The 27,281-nt window shown below is 39.1% G+C and overlaps 1 protein-coding gene across 1 annotated transcript in view; it reads right to left on the bottom strand.

Moving 5' to 3' along the window:
- Positions 1-243: 243 nt before the first annotated feature.
- Positions 244-27,281, bottom strand: part of FREM2 (FRAS1 related extracellular matrix 2) — a 121,403-nt gene continuing 94,365 nt past the window's right edge. Inside the window, exons 15-24 of the mRNA XM_063391980.1 lie at positions 26,885-27,016; positions 25,926-26,257; positions 16,283-16,475; positions 13,906-14,010; positions 12,609-12,736; positions 12,386-12,520; positions 8,040-8,166; positions 7,667-7,854; positions 6,655-6,801; positions 244-4,984 (exon numbers count right to left, since the gene is read on the bottom strand). Coding sequence (XP_063248050.1) covers positions 4,472-4,984; positions 6,655-6,801; positions 7,667-7,854; positions 8,040-8,166; positions 12,386-12,520; positions 12,609-12,736; positions 13,906-14,010; positions 16,283-16,475; positions 25,926-26,257; positions 26,885-27,016 — 2,000 coding nt within the window. The 3' untranslated portion in view covers positions 244-4,471. The remainder of the gene's footprint in view (positions 4,985-6,654; positions 6,802-7,666; positions 7,855-8,039; positions 8,167-12,385; positions 12,521-12,608; positions 12,737-13,905; positions 14,011-16,282; positions 16,476-25,925; positions 26,258-26,884; positions 27,017-27,281) is intronic.

Below are 27,281 nucleotides of genomic sequence, written 5' to 3'. Positions count from 1 at the left end.
TATTCTGAAATTGAAAGAGAAATCCCTCTCTGAGCCATGAGCAACCACAAAGATTAAAAAACAAACCCTGTGCTGAACTCTTCATGACAAGAAAACTGAGGAATTGAGGAACAAAGCAGTGAGATTTACTGCAAACACAGGAAATTTGTGTTTTTCCACTGATGTGACAAATTAGGATTTCTTAACACTGCATTACTGATCTCTCTCCAGAGCATGATGATCATACACAAAACTTTAGATCAGTAACCAAACACAAGTAGTTTTATTTTTTCCTGATACAAATGCCAAATATCACAGCCATAGACATCAGCAAAAAGTTGTACCAAATAAATACGACAGCTTGATAATGAATTTAAACACAGTAATTATGTATAAATGGTTAAACAAATGGTATTATTGCTAGCAGAATAAGCATTTCCGGGAAAAGAGGATTGAATACATAATCTGGAAATAGATTAAATATATATATAAAATATACTCAGTTTATTGCTTGGATAGATAAATATTAAAATATTTGTGCACATCACTGGGAACGAGGCACTTATTCAGGTTAGTATAAACAAGGCCACTTGATAAGTAAAAAGAAAAATGTTAATAAGCCTCCAAAACATCTTGCTGAAATCTAAAACCTTGAAGCTGTAATTAAAAAAAAGGCAAAAAAAGCGCATGCTGTTACAGATGTATTTATAGTTCAGTGAATTGTAAAAAATCCAATTTCTTAAGAATGGGACAAATCCAGCATGCCTTACTAAAAACATTGGGATTTTTTTTCCCAGGAAGAGGATTTTGGTATTTGACTCATGAATCTTACTTGTGCTTGTCCAGCTTTTCAGTGTTTGCTTTGTCCTTTTCTTTGTTATCACCATTTTGCACTATTATATTATATATTGTTTCAAAAACATTAATCTGATTATTCCCATCAACCTAAATATTTCACAAAGTTTTAATCAGACACTATTCAAAGTAGTGATTAAGTTGCTTACTGGGCTAAATATTTGGTTTGTAGAACACATGGGTTTTGATATGATTTTATAAAAACCATTAATAATTAAAAAAAAGATTTTGCCTGCAAGCACCTTTAATGATATTTTGCTCTGGTAAAATTCAAAAGCAGAAAAATAGCTCAACTGATAAACACCGAATTTATATATTTTATATATTTTTTTTAAAAAGATCATCTCTGATTACATAAAAAAAGCATTTCATAAATATTAAAATGTTCTATTATTTACATGTATCCCATTCTACTGCAAAATCATTGACTGGTACTATCCAAACATGCAGGTTCTAGGAGAGAAATTCTGCTTTTCTCATAGTGATGTCACACACAGGCACAGAGGCAAATTTTATCTTAATGTATATTTGCAAATTAGTGGTAAACTTACTAAATGTAAAAAATATCCGTGGGTTAAGTCTTTGATCAGTCTTGCACACATAATACATGGATCACAAAACCAGAAACTTCATTAAAAGGGCAAATTGATGTCAGGTGACTGGGGGAAAGGTCTAAAGCATTGGGCATGGCTTACAGATAATTGTTTCAGGCTAGAACTTGGATTAATGAAAATAAAAGATGACTGCAAGTGTTTAGCAATGGAATTTGACCCTTTGGGTGCTGCAAACATTCTTCAATTAAGCTGTCAATTAATCACCATCTTCAGAAAACCTAGAAAAGGTAGGACAGATTCTGACCTGAGTCATTTTGTGAAAAGCTGAGGAAATCCTGTTAAATGAGTGAAGTCATAACAACGCAAATCCAGAGCAACAGATACCAGCACAGGTATCTCTGAGGGTGTATTCACTCTGTACCACGAATCACAGCACAGATACTCCTAGGGTAGTAGAGCTTCATGTTCCTGAGCCTTATGGCTCACAGGAAAACTGTGCAGAATTACTAGGTCAGGTCTGTCTGTGTTGACTGACCCCCACAACCAGGCTGGAAGCCTTCTGGATGGATTTTTTTTTTTTTTTTTAGCTCAGAGGCAGCATTCTGTGCTTACAGGCTGCTTTCATACTGAATCCTGCTCTGCTGACTGATCTCTGCAGCATGATCCCTGGATCACCAAATGCCAAGTGTACTGGGGACTGCCTGTACACACCATCAAAAGATGGTGGTGCTAGAAGGGAAGAGACATTTTAGCAAGGTCTCAACATCCTAATTCAGATTTTGTATAGTTCAACTCCACTGAGAATTCCATTCACTCCAGTGCTGTTTGACAATCTCATGGACAGTGGGATCAAGTGCACCTTCAGCAAGTTTGCAGATGACACCCAGCTGTGGTGTGGTGTGGCTGATACGATGGAAGGAAGAGATGCCATCCAGAGGAACCTGGGCAGGCTGGAGAGGTGAGCCAGAGCAAACCTCACAAACTTCAACAAGGCCAAGCGCAAGGTGCTGCCCCTGGGTCAGGGTAATCCCAAGCACAAACGCAGGCTGGGCACAGAGTGGATTAGGAGCAGCCCTGCTGAGAAGGACTTCGGAGTGCTGGGGGATGAGAGGCTGGACATGCATGGCAACGTGCACGCCCAGGCCCAAAAGCCAACAGATCTTGGGCTGCATCCAAAGCAGTGGGGCCAGCAGGGTGAGGGAGATGGTTCTGCCCCTCTACTCTGCTCTTGTGAAACCCCACCTGGAGTGATGCATCCAGCTCTGGGGTCCCTAATACGGGAAGGACACAGACCTGATGGGGATCATCCAAAAGAGTGCCACAAAGATGATCAGAGGGCTGTGGCACCTCTCCTGTGAAGACAGGCTGATGAGAGAGCTGGGGTTGTGTAGTCTGGCCCAAGAGAAGTCCCTGGGGAGACTTTAGAGCACCTTCCAGTACCTGAAGGGGACTTAGAGGAGAGCTATGGAGGGATTTTTCTCAAGGGGATGTAACAATAGGACAAGGAGTAATGACTTCACTCTGAAAGAGAGTAGGTTTATGTAACAGGAGGAAATTTACTATAAGGGTGGTGAGACACTGGCACAGGTTGCCTAGGGAAGTTCCTCATGCCTGGAAGTGTTCAAGGCCAGTTTGGATGGGGCTTTGAGTAAGCTGGTGTGGTGGAAGGTCTCCCTGCCCATGGCTGTGGGGTTGGACCTAGATGATCCTGAAGGTCCCATCTGACCCAGGCCATTCTATTGATCGCATGACTAAAAGGAGTTATGTAAAACACTAGTGTGACAAAAGGGACAGTTTCCTGAAGGTTACATAGCTTTCATAGCCAAGGATTTCAGAGGGACAGAGCAGGTCCTGTCTGGATAAAAACATTGTTGGGAAAGAACAGGTCATGTCTGGATAAAAACTGACACAGGACACTGCTGACCAGACTTGTCAAGTCACCTAAATCAAGAACGCTGAGAGAAAATTAAAATTACTCTTGCAGAAGTAGTCACTTAAAAATGTTAAAAAATGCTCAACAATGACCCAGCATGTTTGTCAAAATGTACTATGATTATACAGCAATAAATACTACTTGATTTAATCAAATGTTAATTTTTTCCTCTCTTTTTGTTATTTAGTATGGCAACTAACTAAGCTGGATTCATTATCATGATTCCTAGGCTCAGTTCAGCAGAACCTTGTCCTCTGCATTTTGAATCTATCATCTTCTCTAGGTACTGAAATACTAATGTTTGCATTTCTCAGCAGTGGACTTGCACTAAGAAATAAAATTGACCTTACAACACTTCCGTGATCCATTATAAACTTAAGAGGACATAAGCATTCAGTTTCAGTGAAAACCAAATTTTTTTTCTGGATTTGTTGCATTCTTTGGCTTTATATAAACATAAATAAAAAAAAAGGTCTCAGATTAAATAGATTAATAGGAATTTGCAGGAAAGAATATGTATTGGATCCTATGACATGCAACTGTTTATAATGCTATGCTGTATTTTAGCTGTCTTTTGAAAAAGTTCAGTTACATATAAGTAAAAAAAAAAAAATCACTGGTACAGATTAAGTGAAGTCAAATCTTACAGGATGGAGGATCCATGCCTAAAGCATTCCATCACCTTTCAAACTATTTGTAGACATTGAGTTTTTTGTGAGAAACAGTACAAAATATTACAGAAGAGTGTAAGGATCCTCCCTTTCAAGTATAATGTGTTTCTGAAGAAAGAGGTCTCTTATTGCAGACAGGATATATAGCACCTTTGTTCAGCTTCTTTTATTCTTTTGAAATGTCAGAACATACAAAACCACAACAATGATCTCTCCCTTACATTGCAGTCCCTCGAATTGCTGCATAAAATTAGTGCATGGTATAGGAACATCAGCATTTCCTTTCGTGCAACGTGGGAGGTTCGGTTCAGCTTCTTCTTCTGCTAATGGCAGTAAAAACTCAGGATAACAAATTTCAAGTACACCTAGAAACACATGGACTCCTCATGAGTCACCATTATCTGCTGCTAAAAATGCGCAGTTCAAGAGTTTTTTTGAGGCACTCTGGAAACTCTGGCTTGAATACTGTGGTCTTGGAATCAAACCTCTGAGCTGTCATTGCTGTAGTTATGTGGTACCATCATTGGTTCATTGCTGCCTGACTCGTTCGTGCTTTCCTTCTTGTCAGAATTTTGTTTCCATTTTAGCAGCAGAATGATAATTGCAATTAAGCAGACGGCAAGGAAAACAGCAGCAGCTCCCCCGATGACTGTGACTATGCTGATTCCTGCACTTTGGTTATTCAGTTCCCTGGGGAGAACACCGTTGAGCGCAACCTCCCTCGGAGGCACCTGCTTCCTGCCGCTGCGATCCAGGGCTATGTGCTGTATGTTTGTTCCGCGGCTGTTCTCCGCTCCAATGTCTCTGGCAAGTTCTGGGGCCTGCTCGACTCCCCTCCTCTGCCTCCTCTGCGTGGATGCTCCTGGGCTCCCAGCGCTGAGGACAGAGTGGTACTGGCGCTCCACGCTTCTTTTGCCGATTCCGCGGTTAGCGCTCTCCTTGGAACGCACGGTGTAGATTGTATGCACGTACCACTCCCTACCCAGAGACACCTGGGAAGAAACATTTTTCGCGTTTAAACACACACGTACTAAATCCGGGCAGTGCTAAATGCAGAGGAAACCAGTCGCTGTTCTGAATGGAATGCCTGGGCAAGCACTTTCAAAGTCATGCACAGATAACTCCTGACAACGTGCCAGTGTGCACCAGAAGAGTTGTATTTTCTGCCAAAATTTTGAGAGGGTTTAGTCTCCATTCCTCTCCACAGTCAGACTCTGCAGCTACCAAGTGCAGATGAAGAAGGCTGTGGCCGTGGCATGATTTTGGTACTATTAGTACCAAAAGCCATACAAAGTATCATTAGCTATGGATGGGACACAGAAAAGGACCTTCCAAGCCCAATCTACCAAGTGATTAGGCCCTAACTCTAATTCTCTCCAAACATAAGAAAGCAATTTTTTACTGCAAGGATGGCTGAACATTGGAACAGGAAGCCTGTGGAGTCTCCTTCCATAGAGATGTTCAAAAGCCAACCGCTCATGGTCTGGGGCAACCTGCTCTAGGTGACCCTGCTTTGAGCAGTGCTTTGGAACAGTCAATTTCCACAGGTGCCTGAAGACTTCATCCACTCTGCGTGGGTCTCTGCAATCTGTGTGTGAGATAATACTACCTTCCTTCAATTTCTCTCATTTTCCCTGGATACATACCAGATTTGGCTTACACAAGGTCAAGTAGCCTTGTCTGAATACTGTCCAAAAGCTACCGCCTGTTAATTTGAATGGTTGAAGACCACTTTCATTATTTTGAGAAATAACACATTTTCTATTCTACTCTTGTTTTTCCAAGTATTTTTCAAGATATACTTTTGTTTCTTCATATTCTCTTTTTTGGACTGGAAGAGGACCAAAAATCATGGCATTGGAATCCACAGAAATGGATTCTTCACATAAAAAAGGAGATTTCATTTTCCTGGGGGCAGATTTGAAACTCTTTTTATACTTTTAAGTAGGCTTTCTTATTAAATACTCTAATGCTTACAATGGGACCTTTAATACTGAAGTGGCAAGGAGTAGAATCAAAGTCTCCTACATATTTTTCCTACTAATTTATACACTTGAGTTGTGCATGCAGTTTTGCAAATACTAGAGACAAATAATGAAGAGAGAACTTTTTGGCTGGGTTATATAGATCAAAGGGCTGAATGTACACAGTTGAAGGATTATATTTAATTAAGAAGTAGTTGCACCCTTTAGTTGTCAATTTTTAGGCTTTCCAGTGCTTCACACTGTGCAAGTTTGCAAGGAATGAATTGTACAGAAAATGCCGAGTATCAACTTGATTTTGATTAAGTTCACTATAAATGCTTATGATTTTTAACTTTTTTGTCTTTGAGAAGTGAGATGGGAGGCAATAAAACGATGCTGTGCAACAAGAACCTTAAAAACTTCTTAAAAGAAATGTACGAGAACAATTTGCTTAACTTCTGGTTAGCCTGTGGAATTATACATGAGAAAAGCTAGAGTATCCCTACCGAAACACTTCAATAAGTGTTCCAGAATATATATCTAGAAGTTTCTAAGCATTTATAATTGTGTTTTATTGCAACTGGAATCAGAATAAATCTTTCTGTTGGTTTCAATTTGACTTACAGTTAACAATAATACTTGTGCAAGTGTTTCTTCCTTGGTTCAGTACTATTGCTAATAAGCTACAGAAATCATACCTGAAACAGAGGAGTTGAGTCTACTTTAAATCCATCAGAGCCTGGCTGTTTAACTAATGAAATTGCTTCAGGATCGTCTACTGCAAGTTTTGCATTAAAAAGTACATTTCCAAAGCTTGTGGCTTGTGTCTCTGGCTGAGCTTTGTCCTGCATGGAGGGGAAAAATGTTTGTAAGACACAGATTCATTTGTTTGAGGAAAAACAGTTTTAGCATTTATTTGCAATGTATAAATTGTATGTTGTATACATGTTATATATGCTTAAATGTTGTTTAAACATGCTATTTTATACAGTCTAGGGAAATACTACTACAAGAGAAAAGACCTGAGAAGCAGTTGTGATCCCATCTGACTTGTATTAACTTCTATTTAGTAGCTTGCCTTTCTGGAATAAAAGCGGAAAACACTAGAGAACAACCATACTACAGCTCTTAAATAAAAAAAAGATACATAAATGTGGTCTGAAATGAAAGTAAGAAGTCTATTTCCCAGTCTAAAGAAGCTACGTTTCATTTCATTAACAGATAGTCACATAAATATGTTTAGCTCTAGTGAGCTATAATTATCTTACTTAGAGTTAACTCTAAAAGTTGGGCATCAGGTCTGTAGCTACCTGGGGTTACTCTATAGTTATTTTCAGGAAGGAAATTAGATCATCCAAGCCAACTTTAGAAGTATTTCTCTTTCCCTATGGACTACAGAGGCAACCTGGATGACTAACTTTGCAGTATACACTAGATTTTGGGTGGCTAAATATGAAACAAATTCCAATCCTTCACCTCACTTGGATGTCTCCTAAAATTCTCTCTATTGTCTCTCTGTGGATACAGACAAAGCAAGAGAAAAAGCCTATTTTGGGATTCTAACTTAGGTCAAACACTTAATGAAGGCAGCTCCCAAAAAGGTAATGAACCAGGAGGAAAAAAGGCTGTTAAGAATATTTTAAAGAACAGGTGGGTTTTGGATAAGACAAATTAGAAAAAAATTAATCCTCCCAGAATTAGAACACTTACCACAATCTTAAACCTGTACAGAAGGGATGGAGAATCAGCAAGGCACCCGTATTCAGTGTTGGATGGATTATATTTGGGTACATATCCATCAGCCCCTGTGCACAGGAAAACCTTCTCGATGCTACAGTAGAAGGAATCACCCAAGTTCTGCACGGGATCCACCATCACCCGACCGTATATGACATCCCCTGTGAATAGTGCACAGAGTTCACATCCAGTTAGACAGCACAGCTCTGAGGCTGAGCTGACAAAGCCTTGTCGAGAAGCTTAGTGCAAAGAGCACAAACCCTTCCTCCTATCTTGTTTTGACAGCAACAAGATCCTGCTAGTGTGGCACACAAATTAAATGCACGCGATCTGTGCACAATTGTACCTTCTGAGAAAGCCACGTCACTCTCTTGCCCGAAGCCCATCGAGCCATCAGACAGCCACAGTGTCTTTTTGGAGAGGAGGAACATCTGGGTGTTCAAGCTGAACTCAGCAGCCACTGGGTCACTGACCTAAAACCAAAAAAGCATAAGGCTCTTACAACAAAACATTTTAATGAAAAAAACATAGCATGAGCTTAAACTCTTAAAACAAAGCAAGATCTTCTCCCAATGTACATTACTTATCAGCTCTGCACATCTACATGCAATGATACAGTTCAAAAAAAGATGTCCTGGTACTAGAAATATATTTCTATGTATTTTATATGCAAACAACTTTTGGATTATCTGCATCTGTGATATTTGATAGTATTCTAGGTTAGTTTCATTCCACCCAGCTACGGAGGTGTCCAGGGCAACTTATGTGTGAGGGTAACATGAGGCAAATTTTTCCCTCAGTAACTTGTCTTGGACTCATCACAGCCTGTTTTCTCTATCCCATTCTCATTCTTACAAGTGTCACCTCTGCTTCTGATCCTCTATCAATATTTGAAAGTACAAATTGCTGGGAATTTGTTTGCAAATATCAGTTCTTCTAATGAGCTGCAGGATATATCAGATCATGCATGTGAAAATGAACCAAACCATTTGAACATCTTTTTATGCTGGTATTTTTCTTTATATATTTGACATACTTATCTATGGTTCTTCCTTGATTACATGAAAAGTGTAAAATTAATCAATACTATCAACAGCAGTTTTTCATAGGACCATAAACAAAAGAAAGAAGGCAAGTTATAAAGGAACATGGCATAATAAAAGGGAAATGATACAGTGATTAGAAGAACTGGGGGAGCCTAAGTTCAGAAGGTTTTTAAAAACCTGAGGAAATAATGTGGAAGACACATGTATCCTAAAAAAAAAAAAAGAAAAAAGAAAAAATAACAAGAGGCCACTAAACAAAAAAAAGAAGCTAACATATATATGTATATTTATGTATCTATATGTATAATTGTGTGGACAGGAAGGAAAGAAAACACCAAAGAAAACATTCTGGTCTTGAACAAGGTCCATTTCACAAGAGTCTCAAAACTTATCAAAGCAACAGGATCTGGCGAGAAGAATGCAGAGCTCAAACCTTTTTATAAATGGAGTGCTACTCTTCAGAAAAAGGAGCCCTACTGTCATAGCCTTTGCAAAGAAAAAAAAAAGATAAAAAATTTCATTCCCTTGGAATGCTTCCATCTAAATGCCTGGAAAACAGGCCATTGGTAGTAGTTCCACAAATACTAGATTAGCACAACTGTTTCCAGCTGTGTTATTTATGACAGTAGTTTAAGCGTAATTATTCTCATGGACATTTGAGACATTTTATATAAGAGTTCTTAAAAAATAATCTGAGGATCTCCTGGGTGAGAGGAGTAACTGTCAGTTTATTCTGCCTATTTGCCATGTCCATCAATTCTGCATGTGGATGATGTGGGGACACTGCAGATCACCCATGGGATCAAAGCCCATGTAATACCTGGTACCTCAAGGAATAGAGCACTCTTGTGATTGGTCCATCCCAGGGTAACAAGTATCGTGAGTTTGGAAGTGCTTTTGTCAGGAAATAGTCATACACATTGAAAGAAAGGAGATGATGAAAGGACTGGGATAAAGCAAAGCGTGGAGGTTGAACATTGTTCATTTTCAGGGAATCCCAGAGTGAAAGAGTGGTAATACAATCCTCACTAGAGTTCCAGGTTACCTGATTCACTTCTCAGGGGCCATGGAGAGAGGAAAAAGGAAATATGTAGATGACACATGTTAAAAAACGAAATAGTGAACAAGTGGGGAAACACCAAATACATTTTCTTCTTGATTCTTAAAATGGTTCCTCACTTGTGACCAGTGAAAACAATTTCAAAGGAAATTAGAAGAAAAGGTTTCCAAGGAAATGAAAAGCCTCCTATTAAAAAGCCCAAGAAGATAATTTAGTATGGGAGATGGAGCATTAGACTAAGAATTGGGGGACATAACTCTTGCCCTACCTCATGATTTTATCATTAGACTTTGCAGTCAAAAGTAATTCTGGTCCAGTTGTGACACCTACACTCACTGCTTTTAGGGAGTCACAGAGTGGTTTGGGTTGGAGGGCACATTTAAAGATCATCTCACTCAACCTCTCTGCCACGGACACCTTCCACTACACCAGGTTGCTCAGAGCCCTATCCAGCCTGGCCTCAAACACTGTCAGGGATGGGGCATCAGCAGCTTCTCTGGGCAACTTGTACCAGTGCCTCACCATCCTCACAGCAAAGAATGTCTTTTCATCCAATCTAAACATACCCTTTTCAGTTGCCTCTTATCCTGTCACTGCAGCCCTGGGTAAAAAGTCTTTTTTACAAGCCCCATTTACATGTTGGAAGGCCACAATAAGGTCTCTTATTCTCTTCTTCAGGCTGAACAACCCCACATCTCTCAGCCTTTCTTTATAGGGGAGGTGTTTCAGCCCTTTGACCATTTTTCTGGTCCTCCTCTGACCCCCTCTAACAGGTCCATGTCTTTCTAGCACTGGGCACAAGAGGATTGGATGCAGCGGGCCTGGGCAAGGTATCAAGAGTTCCCTAGCTTAAGGAATGGCATCCTTCAGTCTCATCCTTCAGTATTCTGTTTCTTATTTGTAAAACAGTGGATACCAATGCTTATTTCATTTTGCAGAATGACTAAAAAATATTAGTGGTAAAGTGCTGCCTACTGAATTTGTGCTATTGTACTGCTGGTTTTTTGGGATCTGCTTTGGGACAAAGTGTTTCAATCTATGATCAGATGGAAAAATTATCATGGACCACAGGAAGCATAAGCCCCTTTTACTATGAGTATCTCAAGAGACAGACTTGGTCTTGGTTTGAAAATTGTTGGTGATGGGGGTTTAGCTGGCCACAGTCCATGATGTTGTTGCAACTTTGCACCTTGTGCCTATTTTGAACTGATGTACCAGAACCTTCCATATACTCTATTATTAAAGTCTTATCTGATATAATAACCCCTACAGTGTCCATTCATTTATTCCAAGCAGTTCTAATTCTCAGCCATAGCTTTTACTTGTAGGCTACTTCCAGGTAAGATTTAGATCTCTTCCTAGGATACTTTGCCCATTTTGCAATGATTTTTGTACGTTTTTTGACCTTTCTTTGAAATAACAACATCTTATTGTTTATACTAGGATCAGGGACAAGCATTGCTATGAATTGCTTAGGAGTCCCTAGAAGTAGATTAGAAATGCCAGACAGAGGCTGAAGTGCTGAACTAGTATAAATTCCCCTCACCCCTTCCATTCAAACTTCTCCAAAATGTTGAAATGTGGTTAACTCAGAGAAGGCAGGTTTCCCATCAGATCATGTATCATCTCTCTTCTTTGCCAGGACTTAATGCCCTATCAGGAATCATCTGTTCTCCCACAGGTGGCATAAGGCCAAATGAAAGCATAAAGCCTGCATACATTCCCTTGTGTACTCTGACTAAGTCAACAGAAAAGTGATTGTGTACCCCTGACTGACATGGATTTATTCTGTAAGATAATTTAACAGCATAATCTATACTATTAATGAGCATGGAACCACAGCCACACTGTTCTAGTATTAGCTATATTGGCTCCAAACAACAGAAATGATATAACTTCCTCCTTACACATCCCAAGGTCACACTAGCCCTTTTGATAACCTGGAAAGCGGGCAGTTAACTATCCAACATGACCCCCATTTTTTTTTTTAAACCAATGTTTTCTACAGCAGAATCCATTTCTCCATAATTTGTTCCCAGCTACAGAGCTTCACAGCTGGGCTTTGCGAAAGGTATGCTGTTAGCCTGTTACCATATGTTCCCATATGATCCAGTCCATACTGCTATGGACTGGATTTGTTTTGGTCAATTTTGTGAGTTTTAAAGGTAAGCGTTTTACCAGTGTTGCCTATTTACACCTCCCTCTACAGTCAGTGAAGGAAGTTCTACCTTAGGACTGAATGAATCTTCTTATGGAGATTCCACTTTCAGTACTAGAGACTCAACACTGATTTTGCGTCAGATGAAAACCTTCTGATAATAGTTTTATATTTTACTAATTACCTGATAAAACTATTTACTGCCAAAGCTAACAGACAAAAAAAGGATCCCCAAATGCTACTCTCGTATCACAGTAATTCTCCTTAAACCAATGGTTATTTAGCAGGAGGAGTGTGTGCTCTCCCACCAATTTAGGAATGCCTTGTTTATTAGCAAGAAATTCAGTTTCTAGTACCGTGATTACAACACCAACAAATGGGAATCGAATTAGAAAGGAAACATGACGAAGATGTCATTGGAACGGCACCTGCTGGAATCGGATGTCCAGGTCGAAGGTGATGGGCTCTCTGGGATTGCAGATCACTGGCAGGCTGTACTCCTGATGTGGGGCAGTGGTGCAGGCTATCAGCTTCACGGTGTACGTGCCGGAATAGTCTCGAACCTGCACACAGAGAGAGGGGGAGCTGTTCCACCCATGTGCCAGCTAACAGGCTGGGCAGCAGGGCACTCAGCGGGGGCGGAGGTTTTACCGCAAAGTCTGACACGAAGCTCCACTGCTGCACCGGCAGGTTGAACGTGGGCTCACTGCGGACGAGGCTGAGGCTAAAAGTGAGGCCCGGGTGGTCAGCCGACATCACCATGGAAGTTAGAGAGGAAGCTAGAAACATGACAAAGAGACAGATTTGTCACCTTTAGTGTTTCATTGCAAACTCTCCAAGCCTGAAAAACATTCCCAATAATTCATAAACCATAATGCCATAGCTGATGCTAATACCTTCACAGGGTATTATTAGCTGAAATTAAAATCAATTACAGTCCATTCAGCTGAGCCTCCTTGATTCTTGCTCAAGTGTCTATTCAGCAGCTGATTTTGGGCTACACAAGGAGAACTGTATGAAGAATAAATTTAAGAGACTGGCAAAACAGTGAGAGTAGAGTGACAGAGATCTATAATCCCTCCTGTTTTAAACTTAGAATGTCAGCCCAGAGAAACACAACATAATTTCTCTTAGGAACTTAACACTTATATCTCTGCCTGATAGCCAAAACCAAACACACTAGAGGACAGCTGAGAAAAAGTAGAAGCACCATGAAGGAGTTTTATGGGTTAAAAACACCTGAGTTAAACTAAAAGAGATTTCCTATTTTTTTCCTCTTCTCACTGTTGTTCAGCAGATTTAATTTAGTTAGATATTCTTTTCCAAGGCTGGAATTCATGATCAGATTTATGTCTGTAGACAGAGTATTACACCTGTAATTATTCTGAATAAAGGCAGTGGGGTTTAAACAGATTAAATTGCAGAAACAGGTCCTCAGCAATGACTAATTGAATGTCAGTGGGAGTGTTATATTAACAGAGTGATACAATGCCCACACAAGACTTTTTCTTTCTCTCTGAAAAAGGTCTAGATATCCTAGAAAAGCTTCAAGTCAGAAAAGAAATTTCAATGCTAAGTTCCTAGGGCAAGATAAATAAATAGTAATTATAACTGTGGGGTTAAAAACATATATCCATAGACCCCTAATGGTGTATATCCATAGACCCCACAATGGTGTAGATTTTCATCCTTCATAAATCAGGCTCTTGATCAAGTGGAACTATTTGCCTTCCATCAGATTAATGCATATTTCAACAAGTTTGACAACATACAGTCATCAATGAAAAGTAAGAAATCTAAAACAGAAGAAAAATCTGTATCTCAATAGCATAGTATATATAAAAAAATCAGCTATCAGAAGCAGAAACAGAAAAAAACCAGAATAGTACCAAATTTGGGAAGGGTGTCTCTATTTCTGTGGTACTGCTAAAGGGTAGGTTACACTTACCAGGATGGGACATGACAAACAGACCATGAAACCGGGCCTCAGTCTTGAAGTTGACAACCAAGCGCCCCTCCTCGCTGATGCGCATGCTGGTGGGGAACAGGGAACCTGCCAGCAAAACCCAATTAACACGCGTGTTTTAATTGCAGGGGACAAAGAAATCACACTCCTGTGAAACACCAGACATGCTCTTTCATCTACCCCTGCCATGTCACATGTTTTGGGGGGGGCCTGCTGGTACTTTCTGGGTTGACTCCAGACTCTTCTCAAACAACAGTTTACACAGCAAGGCCTTGAGTTTTCAGGATGTGATGCAGCTTCCAAAGCATATAGGGAACCTCCTGCAAAGCTGTGCTTTTACATGCTACCATGGACCCACACAGCTGCTCTAGCAGGCTGAGCAAAATCCCCACAGCAGTCTGTGCTTGGGTTCAGGCAGCATGGTCAGCTGCCGGGGGAAGGAAGGAAGCTGCAGAAGGAAGACTTTTGTTTTCACCAGCTACTCAAGCTGACTGCTACCAATGAAAGCTGCTTCAGAGAAACCCTTTATCAGTGCCTCCCTGCCTACTGTGCCAAGGTAGCAACTATCAGCACTAGCTGGAGCAGCTGGTTGTGACTTCCACAGCAATCTGCTCTAGGGTGCTGCAATCTGTGAAATTCCTTCTGACAGACTTTGCATTGCTGGCAATTTTTGGCATGAATTTGGCACAAAACATAGGCCTTACGTATTCTAATTTCAAATTACAAGATCTTGTCTACACAACACAAGTGATTTAATTCTGTACTTGCAGCCAAGACACTTTTTTTCTGGAGTTCTGCAAAGCTTTAGAGTTCAGGCATCTGCTCCAGTGCCCCCTTACAAACAGCCAGTGATGTACCACATTCTGCTTGCCAGGAAAAAGAAGGAAACAGGAATGTTCCCCCATGAATATGCTGGAAATCTAACACACCAGTGTGAATGTATACCACCTGTACAAAACGATCTGTATCAATCATATATCTTGGTACAACAGAAACAACTATATATCCATGTATGAATTAGGGCTTTAGAAGACCCTGACTGCTTTACAGTGTTACTTAGAATTTATGTAGGGCAATTATATGAATTGAGAGGTATGGAAAGAAACTGGAAATCAGTTAATTCCTCCCTGTCCAGAAAAACAACTGCTGAAAAAATACTACCCAGATGAGACTGGGACAAGTTGGGAGTTGTTTTGTACTGATTGTTTTCAAAGGGAACTGACAATGTTCAGCACCTCCAAAGATGTGACCATCAGCTTCTTAAACAATGAAATAAAGAAATTAAAGATGAGAAATTGTGGCAAAGATGCACCACGTAACTGCTGAGACAGAGGATTAGATCTGGTTATTATTTGGTGACTAGCACATCACATGATTTATGGCATGTGGCTTATTCTTTAGGCTTGGCATGACATGTGCTTCATTCTTCATGCACTGCAGATTCCCCTTGCTGCTCCTCATTTCCTGCTCTTAACATAAGGACAGAAATGGCATAGCAATGATTTCTGTACTTCATATACAGAGTTAGCAGAAGCAAAAAGTGATTTTAGGTTTCTAGGAGTCCTGAAATAGTGTATGTACATAATTACAGCTAGTACCTGTATTCTACCTTAGGCTGAGAGAGATAGGAAACACCTGAAGTGCAATGCTGGGAAATATTAAGTAAATTTGCATAAAAAGAACAATGCAGCACATAGGTGTAACTATATATTTTAATCTTAGTTTAATACTTTTTACTGTTTGTAAAAAAGTAAATTAACTACTTTAAAACATAAATTCTGCAATAATAGATTTTGACTTGTTGACTACTAGTTATACTCACAAACATTTACTGACAGAATCTAAGATATTGTAGAATGTCTCAGAGTTCACTACTCTCACACAGAGGACAGGGCCCCCATTACACAGTTCTGTTTCTTTTGAATGTTTCATAACATTTTCAAAATATCAAAAGTTTCTGAAATTGACCATTCATAGGGAGAAAAAATGATATCACAGAAAAGCTTCAATTATTTTCATTAAAGTGCAAACATCTTGTGTGCTAACAGAATTTGGTTACATGATGTTCCCTGAAGTCCTGAGTAGATATAAATGTTTTAAATTTTGCACATATAGTTCAAATATAACAATACAATTGTCTTTCTTTGCCATAAAAGACCTGATGTCAACTTTACACAATTTTCATAAATGCCCCAGCAGGCACCTGCGAGTGCTAGGAAACGACAGACTGCAATTGATAATAAATGAAAATTTCAAATTTGGTTTTAGTACTGGAATGATTGAAAACGCATCCTACTGTGTGCAGACTATACTCCTAGTAACAGAGGATGAGTTCTACGCCAAGAAACACAAGACCCACCTTGGAGCTCTGCCTCAGGTGGGCTGCCGATCCCATCCTTCCACAGGATGGCAGTGTCATACACGAAAGTCAGCCGGAGCTCTGACTGCAGGTCGAAATGCTGCCAGCCTCCGACGCCCACAGGAGAGTGGAAAACGTAGGAGACGTACAAAGGGACTCTCAGCGTGACATAGGACTGCACGAGGTTGAGAACCTATAAAAACCAGAATTGTGTATTAGGGTTAGTGATGATGAATGGCAGCATCACACAGGTAAGCTGAATGCAAGAGAAAGGGAAGACAGAGCTTGAAACAAATACTGTGACTCAGTCAAATTGTCTCTCTTTGTAAATTACAGGTGAAGTGCAAAACCATGTTTCAGTGGATTTCAGCTGAGCTTATGTCACTTCAAGTTTCATCTTTGTACTTCAAACTGATAAAACATAATCCTCTCAATTTTGACTCATCATTTTTGTTCAGTTTTTTAAAGTACATAAACAACACAGCTACAAATGAAGGCTTTAGAAATTTTTCAAACATGCTTTTGCATTTGCTCTATGGTTATGCCTTAACCAACTCTTTTGCTTACGTTCTTGCTACTATCAACTAAGAAACTCTTCTGGAAGATGCTGAAACTGCTCAGATGTCATTGCAAGACTGAGTCCTTAGACTCTACTTAGTCACCTCTGGAACTCTTTCTTCCTTTGTGCATGGATAATAGCTAACATGCTGCATGCAAACACAGAAATCATACTGTTCATCACTGTCTGGAGGAGCTAAAAATAATAAGCAAGCTGATATGGATTTAAAAATAGAGCCTTTCTTTATATATTGTACCAAACAAATGTAACTACCAAAGAATTACATATTCTTTATATATATTTTTATGAAAAAAGACAAGAATAGTGTCAGTAAACTGTCACCTCTTCAGATAGCTCTTACATGATACATGGATCTAAACCTGTCTGAAGAGACTTCATGTTTATGTTTATTTACAAATACTTTGTCACTCACATATCTCTGACTAGAAATGTGCAATCCAGATCCTTTTAGACCTAGATTTTCTTAGAAATACATGGGAGGAAAGACACTGAGATCATCTCCTTGTGGGAAACTTTTCAAAGTCATAAAAGCTGTTGAATTCTCATTTAGTTCCAACAGAAGTTCCATATATAAATTTGCACATCTGAATATTTTCCTGATTACCTTACATCTTTCTAAAGAGTGTTTTGCACTGTCAAAAATCCCCAACATTTAAGGAAGTTTACAAGCTGGATGCAACCAGCAGCAAGTCAAGGGGATGAATGACCATCACTTTACAGTCGTTTTACACTTTGAAATGTCTGACAGAACTTTTACTAATATAACGTAACCACAAATTTCCTGCTTGCACTGACTAAATACTTTGACCTAATTAAGGACGTCATTAAGGCAAATGTTCATAATTTCCACAACTCACTTTCACGTGTGACTCTCCTTGATCTGCACTCTGTGCTACCAAAATATTTTTGACTTATATTGTTTGACTTGTTCCATAATATGTGCTAGCCTTTAGACAGTAGCCATTTGGAAACACACAGTATCACAGAATCAAAGAATTTTAGGGGTGGCAGGAACCTCAGGAGATCGTCCAGTCCAGCCCACCTGCCAAGGCAGGGTTATCTAAAGTAGGTTACACAGGAGCATGTCCAGGTGGGCTTTGAATGTCTCCAGAAAGGGAGATTCCATGATCTCACTGGGCAGCCTGTTCCAGTGCCCTGCCACCCTCTATGTTTTTCCTCATGTTGTGGTGGAACGCTTTTTGCTTTGGTTTATGGTCATTGCTCCTTGTCCTGTCACTGGGCACCACTGAAAAGAGTCGGGCACCACTGAAAAATAAAACACTAACACAGACAGGCACATGAGATGCTACAGTTGTAGATTATATTAATGCTTCTTTGTTGGTTTACATAAACAAAATCAGGAACTTGTATTTGGAACAGAAAAAGAATTCTCTCTATATACTGGATGACCAATTAAAGTTAGACAAAAGTATTATATAAGTTGCTAGTTTATCTTTGGGATACCTGCATGAGTATCTGAGCAATTATTTTGGACACAGATTCACTAAATTGTTCCAAATGTTCCAACATGATATCCTCACTTCTATTAAAAAAATACAGTGATGATGCAGCTCTAAAGTGTCTCATGGTTTGCCTTTGATTCAGGGGTGACCCCAAAAAGTTTTCATTTCCTGAAGCCGTATCAAAGATTGAATGAACAAATTTTATTTTACAACAAATGTGTTACTATTGTAAGGTCATCCCAGAAAAACTGTGTTGGCTTTTCTCTGTGTGTTTTTGTTCTATAGCTGCATGCTGTACAGTAAGAATTAGACATTGAAGCCAGAGATCTGAAATTTGGTTTGCTTGTAAGGGAGAGACAGAAGTATGTAGAAGAGGATTTAATACATGTCCATTATTTTTTTAAATAGAAGCATACATAACGCTTAATGATAAAGTAGAGGACTGGAATATCAAAGTGAGAATTTAATGACCTTGAGGATTAGAATAATAGCAGTGAGATGAAATCTTATAGCTTAAAGTATAAGGTAATAGAAACCAGTCACAGGGATTTCTCTAGAAATGAAAGGCATTCATTAGATACAATAGAGGGGAAAGAAATTTTGTTATGTGAGTTGATCACATCATAACTATGACCTTCCTACCCTCTCCATGTGCTATGATCCTAAGATAAACTTAGAGGAATGGGGTGGAAATTAGAAGCATGCATGCCATTATACAGAGCACTAGTGAGAGCTTATCTGAAACAGCTTTGATCATCCATGCTTGAAAAAGTCTAATTTGCATTGTAGACTGCAGAAAAAGAAATCAACATAATCAGAGGAATGGCAAAACTATCTGATGAGAAGAGTCTAAAATAGCCATGCTGTTGAGCTCCATACAACAAAGGGTGAGAGGAAATAAGAATGCTGTCTATATCCATCAGGAGACTAAGTGCAGAGAAGGGCCACTGATGATGAAAGATAGTGCTGACACAGGAACAAATGGGCATAAGATGGCCATGACAAACAGAGCCTAGAAATCAGAAGAGTTTCCAGCCCTCAGTGTAATGACATTCCACAAGAATTGTGAGGCCATGAAATCCTGTTAGGTTTTAGATTAAGTTTACTAGTGTTAGAATGACAATATATAGACATAAGGCAGAGGCCTGGATAGGGTGATCCACACAGTTCTTTCTAGCTCAGTACCTTATGACACATCAAGCTAAAAAACCACCCGTCATTACAAAGATTTTTTTGGATTTCAATGTATCTTTGGCTTGTCATGTGCACTGTACATTAAACAGTCCACTAGTGAGGTTTTTAAGCCACATTTTAAGGTTTTCTTGCCTCCATTTGATGGAATCGTAGTGTTAGAGAGCTCAGCTTAAAGTGTTGGTCAAAATCTAGTGGCAGGATCCCTTCTGGGGCAAGTTGCCAAAGGAACACTGCTCCTCCAACATATTACCACTGCTCTGGGGAGAAATCTGAAATCTCTCCATTTCTAGGACCATAGATTTTAAAATGTTCTTCTGTTTTAGTAAAACCTGAGAGAGGTGTCTGGGCATCAGAGCTGCTTGCCTCAGTCTGGGAATTTATTTGTGTACTCATGTGCTTCCATCAGTATTGCTGCCCTTTTGTGTGATTCATAGCATGCTGGGAGAGGAAGAATTTCCTGCTAAAAGCTCATTGAGTTTTTCTGCACACAAACCCTTCTACAGGTGCTCATGGATTTGCAGGTCTGGAGGTAAACCTACAACATTGACAGTCAGAGAACTACTGAATAAATAATTCTTTCTAACAGTAAATGAAAACTTTTAAGACCCTCTCATTCCTACAAGGGGGAATCTACTCTTCTGTAGGCAGAAGAGAAAAATCTCAAGAAATGGTATATGAAAGGATCTTTTTCATAAGTAAGAACAAAATAAAGAGGAAGTCAACTGCAGAGGAAAGCTGTGTCAAAGTGAGCAGACACCACCCTGCCCCCTAAATGAATCAGTGGAATGTGTAACACAGATGGAGGAGTTTGACTTCTCCAGCCGTCCTAATAATGCTGTTTAGACACACATGAGAAAACATTCTTTCCATTGAGTTATTTTTCTTTTCCAGCACTGCATGAAAAGCCTATTGGGAGCAGACAGCTGTTCATTTCATATCTCGATGTGACACTAATGAAACCAAAAGGGTAACTTAGAGCTGTGTAAGTGTAGGATCAGCTCAACTGCTGTGGAGAGACAGGACAGGTGCATTATATATGCATTATGTATGCATGCATCCCATGCACAGGAGATTTTACCAGTTACACTGACAAAATTACATTCAGTAACATTGATTTTAAACAATAATAAGTGGGTGTGAATTTTAGTCTTCTGACACCAGGAGAGAAATACAGACTACAGCTACACCCCAGATGAACTGGGAAAATTGTGTATCATACTCTATAAGGAGTATGCCAGATCTGCAGGACCTGAGAAGACAGAAGACAAAAACTGTTCCAAAGAGGAACAGACTCTTACAGATAATATCTGAAAATATTTAGATAAAAAACCATCAAACAATGCACCTCAAAATTCACGTGTGTGAGAGAAGAACATGATTTGTACTGGATATTGATCTAAGCAGTAGAGCTTCATATTATTTTTCGTCAGAAAAAATTATCACAGATCATAGGGTCTGGTTTAGAATACTGACAATTCCCATTTAAGACTTAGAAAGTATTAATGGGAGTTCCTATAAGTGTTTTTCTTTTCTTCCCCTTTCAGATGCAATCTGTCAAACTTCATTAAGTAAAATACACAATTATTTTGAGAATCTGTCAAGCAACAATGTAGAATATTTACAATAAAAAATGCTTTCAATACAGGGTTTGTGGCATGGACTCTATTCTACATTTATAGTGTGCTTTATTTAGCTGGCTTACACTTCCAGAGGGCAGAGCTTGTCAGTGTATGTGTGTGTATATTGATAGTACTGATAAAATTAGAATTAGACATTAGAAATAACATAAGTTCATGTTTTATTTTGTATATCTCAATGATACAGGCTTTATATGAAAATTGTATTTTTATTCCCTAAATTACCCTAAGTCTCATTTTCTATTGGATTTACTTGTGATGTCTGTGCATTTGAGTCACGCAAGCTTAACAATGTTATCAATTTACTGTTTACACAGTGTCAGTATGGCAAAACTAAGATTTGGCCCTAAGAAGACACCCAGACAGGTAGGTCACAGGTGAAATGCAAAGCAGGTTTTTTTAAAGAAGTCTGAATGGAGAAGAGAATGCAGTACAGCCTTGAAATGCCAGTCCCTTGAAAAAATTTAACCTCTGACTTTGTTACACAAGCTGGTGCGTTCACTTTACAGTTTTTTTCTTTACAGCTTGCTAAATGCACATGCTAGCAGCTAGAGAAAAAATGTTTGTCTTTTAGTGAGGTTTCATGTCAAGGGAACATGAGTTGTAGAATTTTCTTAAACTTCACTGGGGTCACTAAAGTGAATATAAAAATCTGAAAACAGACATTTCTGTCTGTTTGCATTTTACAACATCAAGTGAGATTTTCAGAATGGGTGAGTTTTCATCTTAAAGTATGATTTTGGTAAAACTAGTTCCAATAAAGCTGGAAATATACTGTTTCTGTGTAATAAAACTCTCTGCAAGCTGCCTTGTATAAGGTGAAACAGTACATTAGTGGTTTTAAAACCTGCTTGCAGATGGGTTTTCGAAATGCTCAGTGCCATAACATGTGTAGCATAAATGTGAACTGAACATATTGGAAGAAAGACATTTTCAGTTTGGGCCAAAAATAACTGGTTTTTGAAGAGAAAAAAAGCAAACTACTCAGTTATAATCAATTACCATAGTTTCAAGGTGTAAAGCTATACATTCAAGTATTTTAATACATGTTCTTCACCTTCTTGTTCCTATAAAAGACTTTATTAACGAGCTGTCCTTAATAAAATTAGTTTGAATGGTAAATTCCTTGCTTCCCTATTCCATGTCTGGAAATGGACTGGAACAATGGAAAGCAACATCCATATATAAATACTTGGCCAGAACCACGCAGAAGCCTTCAGATGCCAAACTGCCTGGCTATAGCAAACAGTTATAACAGTAGGAAATGAGATCAAATAATACTTCACACTCCATGAAATAAGTGTAAGCCAGTACTGCAATGTACACTTCAATAAAGTACAGCCACTTACTTGGTTTTCACTGTCTCATTTTTTCACTTCCTTTCGTGAATATCTGTCATTGTTTTGGAACCTGTGTTGCGAGAATGTGTGAGGTGTCTGTAGTACTTGACTCTCACAATATCCTCATGAAGTAAAGCCCAACCTTTGGTAGCTACTTGAAAATACTGGAAGACTGCCCTCACATAGGTGAGTTTCCCCTTTTTAAGGCCTATACATATCCAAATGGAGACACTGAATTTTAGACTGTGACTGCAGGTTGTCCTAAAGGAAACTGATAATCATCAAAGCTGACCTTAACTTTAACAAGGACAGAACTCTAATCCAAATTAATGACCTCAATTTAAAGAGGAGCAAGTCTTTAATTTTAAGTAGAAGTTCTTTAAACTGCACATCTAAGTTCATGTTTAGATACATAAATGCCTGGTTTTTCACTTGTGGGCAGACCCCAGGAACAAACTGTCAAGCTGTACACTGAAAGGAGTGCTGCATCTAGCTCACACAGGGTTTGCTCATGCACACAATAATTGGGAGTGGGTCACAATCAAAAGGCCTCAAAGAGAAAAAAAAAACCAAAACTAAGACCTTCTCTGTATGTATTATGATAGTTCATGAGTTCATGGGAACTGGCTAAGACAGCTGCAGCCTTCAGCAAATGCTAGGAGTTGTGCCAGAAGAAGTGCACCAGCTGTAGGTCTCCTACCTCACTTCTTGCTTACTAAAGTTCATCTTCTCCCCCTACCATAGCAGGATCTCCGATAAAGTGAAGGTCCACATCATTTAAGATATTGCCAGTTCTTAGCATAAAATCTCTCTGTCTGAGTCAACATGGCTATCTTTGTTTGACCATACAGGTACTGGAGAAGTAGAATCCAGAAACAAAATTTTGAGCCTAAAGAACTAGCCAAAGTATCTGGTAAATTCAAGATATTAAATTTACAGTGGTGGCAGGATATGGCAAGAGTGTTTTTGTTATTTATCTGTTCTGTCTGTATAATAGAATTTAGGCTTCCTTTGTCTGCAAAAAAAAAAAAAAGGTGAAAACCATAGCTGCCAGCTTTCCTCTCACAGAAGAGGATTATTAATTGTTCACTGAAGGAGAAAAAAACAACAATGGTGACAACCACAGAGATAGGGCACTGACTGCCTCCCCTCTCAGCTGGAGGGGGTCATGTGAAGATAAAGACCAAACCTGGAGAAGAATTAAATGGAGGTGGGGAAAACCGGGGGGGCAGTGAAGCGCGTACTGGCTGCGGGGCAATGCTTCACCGCTAGAAGTAATTCAGCTTGATATTTCACTTAACACACTGTAACCTTTTTTCCATAGCTTAGAAGGCACTAAAGGATGACTTCAGCTGCAGTTTCATGGCTCTCCCAGCTCACGTTGATCCCTCTCTGCTTGTAAACGAGAGAGCTTACATAAAGTACATTAATGCCTGTGAAGCCTAAGGAAAGTACAGCTCCCTTCTCTGGCTGCAGTTCCACTTATGCATGTCCTCCAAAACTGAAAATACAGGTTCTTTCAATCTACTAAAATATTCAAATGGTACTTATTTCCTCCTCTGCTTATATGAACATAGACATAAATCATGAGGTTTTGTTTAGATACATATTTGTCTAAAGCAACTCTTCAGCCTTTTCTCTAAAGGACACAGAAGTATTTAAAATGGAAAGGATTCATACCAGGTCTTCCTTCCTTTTCACTGAGGGAGAAGTGGCTTGCATAGTTCGAGATGCTCAGGTTGTGTGTGCTTATGGTTGTGTTGTATGGGAAATAAGAATACATGGTTGCATATTGCCTGGGCATAAGGAGATAGTCAAAGAATGATGAGTCGAAGCAATGAAGAAATGAAATCATTCTAAAAACAGTGAAGACTGCCATCATTTTTATCTTGTGGGAATGTGTAAGGTTTACATCCCACGCTTGGATGCCTTCTCTTTCCCTCTGACAGGTTCATAGATCTTGTGGAATGCATCTGTAGGAGGATCTGCTTTCAGCAAAGGCCAAGCCTAAGCAGAACATGGACTGTGAGCTTCCAACATGAAGGCAGAGACATTGAATTGGTCTCTGAAACAGACAAGGAACCAGAACTGATGACAAAGCACTGAGATGACATATCCATCAAGGCCTTTGTACCTGAGACAGGCAGAAGCTCCATTTTGTTCTCATCTTCTGATTTAGAGTACATAATCTCTAGTTAAGAGGGGCAGAATGTTAGGAAGGTAATCACATGCTGAAGAGATCCTGGTGCAATTTCTTTTACAGGAAACTGACTGTATGATTACCTCTGAACACCCACGGAGTAAGGTAGGACTTCAGGCTTGCAATTATAAAAAAAAATCAAAACAAACAAACAAAATCAGTTTATCTGATTTAGGTATCTCCATGTCCATCAGTGACTACACTTTTAGTAGCAATTTGGTCCTCTTGTTGCATATGCTTGTATGTTTCTGTGGGCAATGACACACTTTCCATATCTGCTTTATGCCATTTGGGAATCAAAAAGATGAATTTGTGCTAGTAAGTCTACTGAGGTCTCATAGACGATAGATCCCTGGCAAAATATCAAAAGAAATTATGGCCATTTCACAAAGCAGGCTCATTCTTTTCATAGTAATTCAACAAGGAATGCTACTGTACTAGGAAAGTGAGTTTGCTGTGGATAGACTTCTCTCATATGAGTCCTTCTTCCAGCCTGTAGGATTGTTCCCCAAATATATTTTCCTGTACATAAACTTTAAAGTTACAGACACTGTACTCCAGAGCCTGAGTGGGATCAGGCAGGCTTACATAGTAATTACACAGAGAAGACCCAGGAATTAATTTCATTGTCACTGCTCCAGAAGAAATCCTGCACCCTTTTCCTTCCACATTACTATGGATTTCTAGAAATTATTTTCCAAAGTATACCTGAAGTTCTCTCCAATTCTCTTGGTTTCAACTCCCCAACCAGTTTCACATCTCTGTTCTTTAGCCATTCGATATTGGCACATTTTTTGCTTCCCGAACAAGTATGTGAGAGCACTGTGCTGTCTGCACTGATGGGTCACGTTATGCAGTGAACAAGAGATCAGCAAAGCCAAGCTGCTGGTAGGACACTGCAGTCTTTTGTTATCAGCAAGAGGTCTCTCCACAATGTTTTAAAACTGCATTTGAAGATATACCACAACGAATATTGAACAGCCCAGTGCTATCTATATGCTAAAAGCAATTCTTCAGAAGGGTTTCCTTTTAAGAAAAGACTAAGCTGGCTCACTATACACTAAAAAGGGGATTGGTTTGGCCTGAAATACCCATAACTGTACTGGGAGAAAATCATAACAAATTTCATTCAGAACAAATCATTCTCTTATTCCTACTAGCACAGGTGTATTATAAGGGAAATATTTCATTACAAGAGTATAGTATAAAGTCAGGTTCCAGTTCCATACCTGTCCATCTGTCCCAATGGTGCCTCCACAATCCGTGAGGAGCTCGGACATGTCATAGTAGCTACTGAACTCCCACAAACAGGCTTCCAGGTTCAGGTTGCGGTAGAAGCGCAGGGTATTGAAGCCTCTGATTGTTGGGCTGTACTGATAGGGAATGGTCTCTCCAATCACATCTGGATTCTTGGTGGCATCAGTCAGAAAACCATGGTGGGTCTTTACCTCTGTGTAATCCAACAGGTTGGAGCACTTATGGTTTCCAACCCTAGTTCCATCAGGGCTAAGTGTCAGCTCAAAGTTGGAGAGCTCTCTTGTAGAAATAACAGGCAGCATGCCTAAAAACATTAATTTATAGCGCTATCACTACATGTCAGTTGTCAGACCTGCCTAATTTAGGCAGACTTTTCAAACACTAAGCATATTTTGCTTATGTATTTTTGCATATGTGCTTTTGTATTTTGTACTTACACTGATTACTGTACTTTAGAATTCAAAGAAAGTTGTTATGCTAAATATGTATGACAATTTTACCCACAATAACTGTCTGTATACTATGAAATAGACAAATAAAATAATTCTAAACTTATTAATAATTAAATATATTAATATAAAATATTATAAAATAAATATAGTGTGAATAGTAATTAAATGGTATATTTCTAAGCACTTCAAAGGAGTTTTACAAAGCTTAAAAATTAAGCTAAAATTGGTCTAGATCAATTTATGTAAATTATGCAGTTAATCTGAAAATGCTATTCTTCACATCAGAAACTATGTATCAATACAGTATCTTATGCACCTTGTTGCAAACTGCACTTATTCATTCATAACATTTTTCTTGTTTACTATTGTTTAAAGATTACGTTATTAACTTGTCTACTCAAAATAACTTGACCAATAAATAGCTCGAATAACAGCATGTTGTATCAGTTCTCCTAACTCCACAGCTGACTTTCTCATACCATCAATATGTGGCATTGTGACTGTCAGTTTGATGAGGTTGGCATAGTCGGGATCTTCTGGGCCAGTGTAGCGCAGTTTGGCAGAGAATGGCTCTGCTCCAACTACTCCTGATATACGAGGCTGACAAAGACCTAAGGGAAAAAAGAGAAAGCAACCTTACTTTATGCCCACAGGAAACAATCTGTTCTTTCCCTTGCACTATTTTAGGTGTGCTTGTCTTCCACAGTACAGGCATCCAAAACAATGAGAATTTTCTTGAATGACAGGTAAACACTCTGAGAAGCATGTTCCAGAGGTATTAACTATGCAAAAGAGGATTCAGACAGAAATGATTACTTGATCAACAGGATCACATTTTCAAAACAAGGTGATGATATTGCATTGGTGTCTGTTCAG

Source organism: Prinia subflava, chromosome 3 (genome assembly GCF_021018805.1).
Source record: "Prinia subflava isolate CZ2003 ecotype Zambia chromosome 3, Cam_Psub_1.2, whole genome shotgun sequence".
In the NCBI taxonomy this organism is placed as follows: domain Eukaryota; kingdom Metazoa; phylum Chordata; class Aves; order Passeriformes; family Cisticolidae; genus Prinia; species Prinia subflava.
The sequence above is the reverse complement of the archived record's forward strand: the minus strand, read 5'-3'. Positions and strand labels throughout refer to the sequence as shown.